Source organism: Berkeleyomyces rouxiae, assembly GCF_048999995.1.
Source record: "Berkeleyomyces rouxiae strain 22BRR77 chromosome Unknown BrBRR77_ptg000009l, whole genome shotgun sequence".
NCBI lineage: Eukaryota > Fungi > Ascomycota > Sordariomycetes > Microascales > Ceratocystidaceae > Berkeleyomyces > Berkeleyomyces rouxiae.
The window spans coordinates 665,497-676,510 of NW_027396499.1; the positions used below are offsets into that span (position 1 = coordinate 665,497).

Here is an 11,014-nt window from a genome sequence, read left to right on the forward strand (position 1 = left end):
GTCACCAAAAAGGGCGAAATGGGTTCTAAATCACGAAAGCGGTGCGGGTGGTGTAACTGACGGACCCGGCCGGAAGGTTTTTTTTTTAAAAAAAAAAAACGAGACTTTGTCGCGAGCGATTAACTGCGGTGGCGGCGGTGTGGTATAGCAAGGTGGAGAAGCAGCACAATAATGGCGGGAATAAAGTGCTTCGCGACGCAAGCGAGGATGAGTGGCAGGCAGGCAGTCAGCCAGCAAGCCAAGATGCGCGTAGCGATGGCCGAACAGGCGAGTCCAGGCTGTGTGGAGGGGCAACGACGGCGGAATCAAAAGTCGACGCGTAGTGCAGGCAACGCAGTCGGCGCCGGGCTGGAGGATAGAGGTTAAGATTGCGTGAGGACGAAGACGAGGACGAGGACTGGGTTAGGCTGGGCAGGGCGTCGACCAGTCGCGGTGGCTCAGCAGTAGAACCGGTACGAGGCGACACCGACGCCTAAAGGCTGGCGCTGGGAAGATCGGGTGAGTGAAGTCAAAGGCGGAGAGAGACGGCGGCACGGCGGCAGGACGATCGCGGCAATGACGATAGTGCAGGTAAACTTGAACTGATGAAGATGGAGATGAATTTGGGGCGTGTCAAATCGACCTCTGCGACGGGGACCTGGAGGGTGTCTGCAGCGGTGAGGGTGAGACTGGGAATGGGAGTGTGGGTGGAGGAGGGAGGGAGGGTGGATTGACGAGACAAGCGTGAGCGCGAGTTAAAAGATTTTGGGGCCAGTGGTTCTCCCCTCTTTTTTTTTGCTACAGGCTGGCGTCAGGCTACAGGCCAGCAACTATATGCCCCGGGCTGGCGGCTATAGGCTGTAGGCCACTGCGTTTAGGCTGCAGACCCCTAGCCACAGGTCCCTCTGCCCCAACTGTGCGTGCTGCTGCCAACGCTGAAAAAGTCCCTCTTCTCTCCCTCCCTTGGTTCCACGCAGTCTGACAACAGCAAGGGGGGAGTGGCTCAACACGTCTCCGCACTAGTACATGCGGGTACATACTTGTACATGCAAAACGGGGTCGCAGCACCGCGACTACGCCAACTTTTTCATGCACAGCCGCCCGGCCCACCACGCTGCCTTGTACCCGTGGGTAGGCGTGGGTACTGCGCGTTTGTAAGCGAGGATACAGCTTCCCTTGTGCAGGCTTTATCGCCTGAACTAAGAGCTTATGCCTGTAGTCTATGGAGGATTGCACTAGGCTACAAGCAACATGGCGCCATGGCACTACTCTGGCACAGGCCATGTCCTATCGCAGTATGTATTACCGAGCTTTAGCCGATAGCCAAGACCACGGCATTGCGCCACATGGGTCTGTGGCGCGTTTCATCATGGGTGGCGCTGGTGCAGCTTAACGACGAACTTGGCCTTTTGGAGCTGTAGCCAGGGCGCAACCCATTCCCAAAAGATGAAGCGCTAACAAGGAGGCGTGCTACATACTTGTACAAAGTGTTCTTTAGCATTTCCATGTCCCAGCTTGCCAGCTTCTAACGCCACGGCCCATTCTCCAGAACCCAGCGCCTCCGAGGTTTCCACTGCCGATCCCAAAGCACCGGTGCTCTTCTGCTCCTCGACAACAAATTACAGCCTTCCGCCGCCCTCGGAACAAACGTTCCCCCCCTCCTCCCCTCGATAGCACAGTTCGCAAACTCGCCGAGTCCCATATCACAATGGCCAGATTATCAAGCCTTCTCTACTACGCCTGCAGCCTGCTTGCGCTGTCTTCTTCAGCGTCAGCCCTGAAGTTCGACCTTGTAGCTGCCCAGTCGCACCACGCCAAGGAGCGCTGCATCCGCAACTTTGTTGGCAAGGAGCAATTGGTTGTAGTCACGGCCATTGTGGGTGGTAGAAAAGGCGATGGCATGTCGGTCAACATGCACGTACGTAGCATCTGGCGTCCCTTGGGGTGGTGGAAGTGTCGCTGAGCCGGCCACTTGGCTCGCGTGCACGGGACAATGAATTGGCCGAGATTCAGGTACTGACAAGCAATCTAGATCCGCGATGAAGTCGGCAACGAGTTTGGCCGTCCAAAGGACATTGTTGGCGAGCAGCGTGTGGTGTTCACCTCCCACGTTGATGCTGCCCTTGATATCTGCTTCCTGAACACGCTCACCGGTATGTCGCCGAAAAAACACCCACACACCATGTGGTGACCGTCGATCCAGCCCCCCGAGCTCATACTAACCACACGCCCTCCACCCAGGCAATTCGATCAACAACCCCACCCGGTCTGTTGAACTGGACATTGATATTGGTGCCGACGCCAAGGACTGGGCTGCCATCCAGGCCACCGAGAAGCTCAAGCCCGTCGAAGCCGACCTGCGCCGCATGGAGGAAATGATTGCTGAAATCGTCTCGGAAATGGACTACCTGCGCAGCCGCGAACAGAAGCTCCGCGACACGAACGAGAGCACGAATAACCGCGTCAAGTGGTTCGGCGTGAGCACTACCTGGCTGCTGGTTGGTCTCTGGGCGTGGCAGATCTTGTACCTACGGGCCTACTTCCGGTTAGTTTGCAGCGCTGCCCTCGCTCTGTACATGGCCCGCGGATTTACTAACAAGAGTACAGGTCCAAGCATCTCATCTAGAGACACTCTTGCCGTTCAAACAACTGTCGCCCGGGCAGGGAAGGCCCTCTTGTGCATACCGAATCGGATATATGGCCGGCACTTTCCATCTTCATGGCTGCATCCATGGTCCGGGGATCGGCAGCGTGGTGGCAATGTGCGGATTATGAATGCAGAATCAAGAAATTCAGTTTATTGCACGAACATATCTGCATTCCAGAGCATGCGAAACTTGACCATCGCGGGTTGCGTTGCGTACACCAGACGCTCGAGATTATAGAACAAAACACTTGAACTTGTACCCGTACTCGTAGGCCACAATGACAAACAAACACACTGTCGTCCATTCTTCGTCTTGTTACTTCGAGGGGCGTGTCGTTATGATAAGGCTCGCTTCAACTTGACCTTCAAATCCCCAAGACGTAGCGTAGCCTTGCTTATACAAGTCCAATTTTTTTTCTTCGCCCCAACGTCACCTCGGAAGCTAGGACCCGTAAAAAAGTGACACGCCCAGAACGACAACAAGCCCAACCGCCGCCGTTCTCAACCCTCTTCCGATCTAGCAAAAAAAAAACCCCAAGACAAAGTACAACCAATCCATACAATGGCTGCCTTATTCCGCGCCACGTCCTGCCGCCTCCTCGTGCGCCGTATCCCCGGCGGCGTCCCAGCGCGGGGTCTCGCCTCCTCCGCCGTCGCCCGCTCCCACGACTCGTCGTCGGGCAACAACCGCGAGCTGGACGTCGGCGAGCTCGAGGGCATCGCGCTTAAGATTGAGCCGCTGCATCGGTCGGGCGAGAGCGACGAGACGATGCGCGCGCGGCTCCGCTGTAAGTCCCGTGCCTCTCGCATATTTGCATGCATCACGCCGCCGAGGAGCACTGCCACAACACGCACCCCTCCCCCCTCTCCTCTGTCTTCTGCATGTATCAGCAACTAACCAAACGCCTCGGGGAACCAGACCAATCGCGCAAGCGCGGCATCCTCGAATCCGACCTGCTGCTCTCGACCTTTGCCGCCGCCTACCTCCCGCACATGACGCGCCCGCAGCTCGAGGCCTACGACAAGTTCATGGACGAGAACGACTGGGACATATACTACTGGGCAACGCAGCCCGACGCGCCCCCGGCGGCAGACGCCCAGACCGCCGCGTCGCTCAAAGACGAGTGGACGCGCGAGCCCGGCACCGGCGAGTGGGCCCAGACCGTCGGCACGTTCCGCCCGGCGTATCGGCCCGTGCCAGTGCGCTGGCGCGAGAGCGAGGTACTGGCCCTGCTGCGCGAGCATGTGCGCAGCCGGTCGGCTGCGGATGGACGGGCTGGCGAGGGTATGGCGTTTATGCCGACGCTGGAGGAGACCAAGACGGGCAAGAAGAAGAACTAGAGATGGACGGGGTATGCATGTATTTTTGTTTTTTTTTTTTACTAGAGAAAATAACCAATACTTACGGCGGCTGTCATGCCCGGTATAATGAGCAAGTCACGAGATAGATTGATGTGAAAATTATACAGAAAAAAAGGGAAGGCTTTGTTCCCGAGGCTTTATTGATCCGTTGATGTTGTAGAGCCATCAAGCATCCCCCACGCACTACACATCACACTCGTGTCTACATAAAGACACCCTTGGGAGCACACTCAGCTCGCACCAAAGCAAAGATGGAAAAATTATCAACCATTGGTAAAAATGCCATGGGAATGCCGAAAATTCCAACGTCAAGTCACAACTCCCCCGCCCCCCCCGACAAAGCATCGTATCATCCCCATTACGTGATAGCAAAGAGAAGAAGGACACTTTGTGACTTGACCACCTCGACTATGTGTATATACAGCCCCTGGAAGAAAAAAGAAGAAGAAAATAAGAAAGAGGATATCACAAGTGAAGAAAGACGTTTCAAGAAATGACAAGCAGAAGAGAAGAAGAAAAAAAGGGGTATTCCGAAATTGATAGAGCCAAGAAAAAGAAGACAGACAACATGTCAACAAGATGGAGAAGAAAAAAAGAAAGGAATAATCAGTAGAAGTCGTAAAGAGCCCTCGAGCAAGAGCACAACCGAGCCTGGGATACACGCATCACTGTCATCGGCCCTGTGGCAAGAGCTGGCCCAGACTGCGAAGCACCTCCATGACCGGCATATCTCGCGTGCCCGTCTGAGTTCGCTCGCGCTGCTCTCGGTCCTTGAGACGGCCGGAGCTAAGGCTCAGGACACGGTCGGCCTCATGGCCAGCAGTAGCGACGCGCTGCTCAAGCTTGTGTGCTGCTTCGGCTAATATGTCCACCTTGAACTCGAGTGTTGACTGAACTTTGCGCAGGCGATCGAGGGTTCGTTGGCGGAGCACAAGCGCTGACATGGCACTCTCGCCCTGGACGGCTTCGAGGATGCGCTTGTCGGAATCTTCTAGAAACTGACCATCACTTTCCCCATCTTGGGTAAACGTTTCATTTATTGATGGGACGATTTCTTGAGGAGACTTTCGCAAGGTTTGCCACGTTTTTTTGAGTTCTCGTAACCTGGTCTTCTTGTTAGTACTTGCTCGATACAATATACAATGTGCTTGTTGTAGAAGTTTACCTTGCGACTTTGGCTTCTAAAATGGTAATCTTTTCCTGGTGTTCTACATTGCGCGGGTTGGGTTTGAGTACAACAGGTGGTGCTGGTACTTCTTCTCTGCTGAACCAATCAGAGAATTCTGATTTATTCTGAAAGTCTTTGAGAAGTTGGTCTTGGATGGCGCGGGCTACAACGAAAAGACTGTTAGTATATACACGAATACGGATATCCGGGTTGTCATTGGGATGCTTCCTACCTCCAAGAATGGCATTAGAATGCAATGAGCCCAGCGGAGGCTTCGCCGATAGGGCGCGTTCGCCGCACCATGTGAGAAGCTGCTTCATTCTCCGCGGTTCAGGAAGACCTTCTGCTTCAATGTGCTTGTAAAATTCTGCCTCTTTGACTTCTTTGTGGGGCAATGCACTATGGCCCATGGATGTCAAAGAACTTGCTCTTCGTCCTCTCATTCCGAGACTACTTCGTCTTCGACCACCGCCCTTTTTGCGCATTTCTTTATTTCGGTTGATGATTGGCGTATCGCTGATGGGAAGCGCAATCTTGGCGCCAACTGGTACGACTGGTGAGATATCGTGTATTGAATTATCGGTGTTCTGCCTTGGAGTCGTTGAAACTAGGGTCATCGGTTCTTCCCCTCTGTCGTCTTGCTCGGGTGGCGGTTGGCGTGTTTGTTGCTTTTTGGATGCGCGTTGTCGCGGCAGGGACGGCTGTGAAGGTTCTTGATGCCTTTGGCTTTCCTCGGGTTGTATGATGACTGATTGTTCATCGGAGACGGCAGTGGAGGCGCGTGTTGTTCGTCGCGTTCGTTTTGGCAGAATAAGCTGGGCAAACTCGTCCTGTTCTTGGCCATCGCCATTTGCGACTTTTCGTCGGGACGTCCGGCGGGTTGACGCCGCTTTGGTCACAGCAGGCTGAGCGAATTCATGATCGTACTCTGGAATAGGCGCCGGCCTTTCTTTGGCCGGGCGCCCGCGTGATGCTTTTTTCGGTGGGGCAACTGGAGTTTCGCTGCCGTTGGTTTTGGTTCGTTTTGAAGCGCGAGTAAAGACAAAGTCACCATCCTGTTCATCGTACGACGTGGCTATAATGGCGATTCGGCGGTTAGCTACTGGGCGGTCTTCCATCACGATTCGCTCCGTTGGCTGTGGCGGGGGAAAACGCGCTTTTCCTTTGAGGATCAACGACGAATTGCCAGAGTGCCCAAGACGAAAAAAAAGAACTCACCAGCGAGGCGCTTGCTGTACCGGCGCTCCGGCTGACTGCTCATGCTCAGGACTTCCAGAGTTTGGCGATGTTGTATGACAGTCGTCATGGATGGCGAGCTTCCAGCGACATGGACGAAAAGAGGGCGGAAGGAAGAAGGAGTCCGACGCGAAGGCTGTCGATGTGCCGGCTTCGGTGTTTGACCCTCCCACTTATGCGACCGACTGCGACCAGGTTCTCACGGCCAGAACACACGCAGCCTTTTTTTTTGCCCTTGAAGCCAGGAGACACACTCGGCAAAATTAGAGGTCCGTGGGGTGGGAAAAAAATTAAAATACTGAAGCCGTGCAAGAGCGAGTACAGTTTCGTCGCAGGCAGCAAAGAAAAATCGATAACAAACGTGAATCAAAGAAAAAGGGCCACCAGCGAGGACAACCAAAGAAAAGAACAAAACCCTCACGGCTGTCTGGCGCGCGTAAATCGCGAAAATAATTCAATGTCAAGTAATGTGGATAATTGGGCGGGACAAAAAAATGTGCGCGTCGTGATGCTCGCGATGGTGGCGCGTCGGAAAACGGTCGAGATCGTGGGCGCGGTGGCGATGATGTTTGGGGGAAGTTTGGGGAGGGGGGCGGCTACTGTTTTTTCCCGCCAAAAAGGCATACATTGAAGCTCAGTTGAGCCTTGTAAACAAGAAAGCAAGCACTAACCCCAAAGAAGGCCCTAGGCAGGGGTGTGTTTTTTTTCGATTTGAGTGGATCCACATTGTTCCTTAGTCATCATTCCTTCGTCCCACCTCAAGATAAGGCAAACCCTAAGGACGAACAACCAACGTCTGGGCATTCAGTTCAATATTCAAAGATGCGACGAATTTGTTAGTTAACTTTTTATCTTTCTATGACTACGCGAATAAATGGTAGAAATATATATACATCCACACAGCAGACTCGCGTTACCAACATGTCGCAGTCGGCTTGATACGCTTTGACAAAATCTCCCATCACCAAAACCTCAAGAGGGTGACGTACTTGGTCTCCTTCACTGCACAACTAATCCCAGAAGGCAAGCAGATGAAAGAAAATCCAAAGAAAACAAGAACAAAAATACCAATAGATACAAGCATACAAATGGCCACACAGAGTGCATGTTACAAGAGATAGAAACAAGGAAGAAAAATTAATAACACAAATACACCAAGCAAAACAAACGCTACAGACCGATTCATAAAGCCTGGACTTGATAAAGTGCCAGAGCTTCCTAGTTTTAGATGACCCCTCCGTCCATTTATTTTATGATATCTTGTTGGCTGACCGTCATCATGGGCTCCCGTAAGAAGTGTTGTGGAAAACGCCAGGCACGGGTAACTCTTTTTTTGCTTGTAAGAACACACAGATGAGAGCATCAGCCTTTTTTGTTTATTCTTGGCAAGATATCGTGCTGACCCGATTTATTGTACACCAGCCCCCTGAGTGGCTGTAACAACCTGTTGAACAAGAGCTCACTGAAAACTCCGGCCCGATGTTTGCCCGTTCAGGATCGGTTGGCCGGTCGTCATGCGACGGGGCTGGCTTTGCACGCCATTCGGAACGCTGCCAGCAGGGTATGGGTTCATCTGAGCATTAAAGTTGTCGCTGGTATCAGTGGGATACTGGCCCCGAACAACCTGCTCCATTGTCACAGGGCAATCTTTGTGAGCCAACAAAAGAGTCTTGAGATTCACCATTTCTGTACGTAGGCGCCCGATTTGCAGGTTCAGATCCTCGTTTTCGTTGGTTAGGCTGTCAACTCGACTCTGTAGCTCAGTAAGCCATTGCTTTTTGCGTTGACGGCATTTGAGGGCAGCAATACTAGAGTTTTGTGTTAGTGCATGACGTAACAAAAAATATTATTCTTGTATAGCCAACATACCGGTTGCGCTCGAGAAAGTTTTTACGCTTCTCATCTTCCGTCATTTTTCTTCCGTCCTCTCCAAGCTCTTCGTCCTCTTCATCAGAAGCCTGTGAATTGGCACTCTTTGATTTCTTATTGTTGGTGGCAGGCGGGGAATCGTTTTTACGCTTGCCGTTGATGGCACCGACCTTTGTAGTAGCAGGGCCACGCTTGCCTTTGGCCGAGACCAGAGCATTTCTAGAGTCATGTGAAGGCTGTTGGGGTGTGTCTGGTAGTGGTTTGGATGCTACAGGGGCAGGGTTGGAGGGAGGAGCGATGCTGGGAAGGGTAGCTAGCCGTGAAGCATTCCCGACGCCTGAAGCAGGGGCCGGATGAGGAACTGAGGGTGACGTGGAAGCGACAGTGGGAGCGGGAGCAGAAACGGGAGCGGGAGCAGTAGTAGAAGGCCGCGCGCCAGAGACGGTCATGGGAGGATGACTCATGGGCAAATTTGAGCTGGCTGGAGGCTGGGACTGAGAAGTCATGTTGAACTGCCCGGGCGGAGGGGCGTTGCGACCTTGGGCAAGCATGAAGAGACCATTTACAGCATCGTTGGCATGGGGGTCGTTGTTCAGATTGGATGGAGGCTTCATCTCGCCCTTTTCCGCAGGAGCTGGAGCAGCCGAAGTATTGGGTGCTTCTCTCGGCTCCGAGGTGACGGCCATGTGCATTTTCTGTTGTTGCTCGCGTTGTTTTGTGGCGGCGCTCAATGCAGTTCTATGGAAATCGGCAGTAGTGGGCGTTGAAGCCCCGCCAGCAAAAGAGAACAGGGCCGAGTTTGGACTGGGAGCAAACATGGCGGAGCCAGTGCCCCCGGCACCGGGTGTTAGGCCGGTCCGCAGAGAAGACTCGTTAAACCCGCGTTCAACAAAGTAGTCGGTAGCACCAGAGCTGGCCAGAGGACCCGGGAGGAGTGCAGGGCTAAGCGGGCCGCTCTTGAGCGAGTTGCCCCAGCCAAAAGGACTGCCACTGCCTATGCCGGCCGAAGGAGAGGCGAGCGCGCTCACCGAGGGCAGCTTGGTGGTAGAACTAGGAGTCTGGGTTCCATTTGTGGGTGCGCTCCCATTACCGCTAAAAGACTTTTCAAAGGGGTTGAGCTCATTCTTGAGCGCCTCGTTGATTGGTCTGCCAGGTTCTTGCTTGATGGAAATGGGGTCAGAGGTACGACGACTCAAAGAGTCGGAGGAAGCTACAGGCATCTGTTAGTCAGCGCGTAGGAAGACGCGAGATACACGTTCGAGCAGTGGAAAAAAAAAAAAGATGCGAACAGGATGTAGATGGTGATGTACGAACCCTTACAATCAATAGTCGACGTCATCGTGCTGATACCATCCAAGGGTGGGTGGCTGTTTTTTTTTGGAGTTGGGGAGAGGGGCGCAAAAGAATGTCGGTCGAAAAGCTGGACACGAAAGGTCTAGAACAATGCTGAAAAATACTGCGACAGAATATACACACTCGGTAACTCGACGGTGCCAATGTAGCTAGCTTGACTGTAGATGGACTGGACTGGGCTGGTTTCTGCGACCAGGGGATTAAAACTCTGGTTGTCGGCACCCAAACGGAAGAAAGGGAAACAGGAGAGGGGAGATCGAGAATGCAGCCAGCAAGAAAAAAAAAAACTACAGCAATGTAGCGAATAGAGACCAGTAAAAAATCCAATCAGGACAGCCCAAAAGCAACACAGCAACCAATGGTGCAAGCGAGGACGTATGCTTTGGGGGCATGCAGCGAAAGGGATGGAGAGAGTGTGACAGGCGCCTGCTTTGGCTGGACAGCAACAACGGGCGGAAGTGCTCACGGGGCCTGAAAAAAAAAAAGGGCGTTCGTCTGACGTAGGAGGGAGTGTGATCGAGTACAGGCGCGGATGCGGGTGCGAGACGAAGACCGTCGAGATAGATTACAGTGCACAAAGCAGCCAGCCAGCACGCAAGGGCTGCAGGCAATATTTATTATGAGGAGAAAATACAACGCGCAAAGAAGCGGCAAGCCAAAGGGCGCAAGGCTAACGAAAAGACGGAGCGACGCGCAACCAGCCGATGACGACAGAACGAGCAAAGCAGAAGCAAGCAGCAATTGAACAGCACAAGTCACGCCTTGGTCACAAATACAGGGCAACAGCAGCCAGCAACTGCAGCTTGGGTGAGACTCTGGGCGAGCGACGAGACGGCGGCGCTGGTGGGTGGATGCGGGTATCACGAGAATAACGGCGCGGCGATGGTGACGACGGTGTTGGGCAGCGCTTTTTGGGTGGTGGTGGGCGGGTTTGGGCGCTTTGGGTTGCGGGTTGTAGGAGATTCAGAAAGAGAAGCAAAAGAAGACACGACGTCACCGGTCTGATGTATGACGTTGAGAAAAAATAATCGAGGGAGAAGGGGGCGGCCCAGAGAAAAGGAAAAAAAATTCATGGCCCAAAAGAGCACAACGCCCCACAACAGTACGGCGTGTGGGTGGCCGCACGGTGCAGGCAGCGCACTGTGTTACAATGTGTCTGTCTGTGCTGTCCTGTTCCTAGTCCCGTTAGGGTTACGGCACAGTTGCGGACATGTCCTTGTGATGGACGGACGCGCCAGAAGAAAACAGAGCAAAGACACGCCAGCGCCCGCGCCAACACCTGCATCTTTGCACTTGTCATCCCTCCCTCCCAGCAGGTGCTATCCCATCACACAGGGCCTCGCCAGAAACATCCAGCTCAAATAAACGGGCCACCGCCGCTGGCTGTCCTACGCCAACGC

General features: G+C 53.5%; 4 protein-coding genes across 4 annotated transcripts; 2 read left to right on the forward strand and 2 right to left on the reverse strand.

Moving 5' to 3' along the window:
* Positions 1 to 1,687: 1,687 nt before the first annotated feature.
* On the forward strand, positions 1,688 to 2,605 carry BROUX77_006772 (uncharacterized protein; the record flags this gene model as incomplete). Its single annotated transcript, XM_073751793.1, has 4 exons — positions 1,688 to 1,897; positions 2,012 to 2,132; positions 2,221 to 2,524; positions 2,587 to 2,605. 4 exons carry the CDS (start codon positions 1,688 to 1,690, stop codon positions 2,603 to 2,605), a joined length of 654 nt encoding a protein of 217 aa, XP_073602919.1.
* A 583-nt stretch (positions 2,606 to 3,188) lies between these two features.
* Positions 3,189 to 3,967, forward strand: BROUX77_006773 (uncharacterized protein; the record flags this gene model as incomplete). The annotated part of the gene is made up of 2 exons (XM_073751794.1): positions 3,189 to 3,414; positions 3,546 to 3,967. 2 exons carry the CDS (start codon positions 3,189 to 3,191, stop codon positions 3,965 to 3,967), a joined length of 648 nt encoding a protein of 215 aa, XP_073602920.1.
* Positions 3,968 to 4,659: 692 nt separating this feature from the next.
* BROUX77_006774 (uncharacterized protein) lies at positions 4,660 to 6,462 on the reverse strand (the record flags this gene model as incomplete). The annotated part of the gene is made up of 4 exons (XM_073751795.1): positions 4,660 to 5,092; positions 5,154 to 5,319; positions 5,389 to 6,231; positions 6,375 to 6,462. The coding sequence occupies 4 exons, from the start codon at positions 6,460 to 6,462 to the stop codon at positions 4,660 to 4,662; spliced, it is 1,530 nt and encodes a 509-aa protein (XP_073602921.1).
* Positions 6,463 to 7,851: 1,389 nt separating this feature from the next.
* On the reverse strand, positions 7,852 to 9,600 carry BROUX77_006775 (uncharacterized protein; the record flags this gene model as incomplete). Its single annotated transcript, XM_073751796.1, has 3 exons — positions 7,852 to 8,200; positions 8,262 to 9,471; positions 9,582 to 9,600. The coding sequence occupies 3 exons, from the start codon at positions 9,598 to 9,600 to the stop codon at positions 7,852 to 7,854; spliced, it is 1,578 nt and encodes a 525-aa protein (XP_073602922.1).
* Positions 9,601 to 11,014: the final 1,414 nt, after the last annotated feature.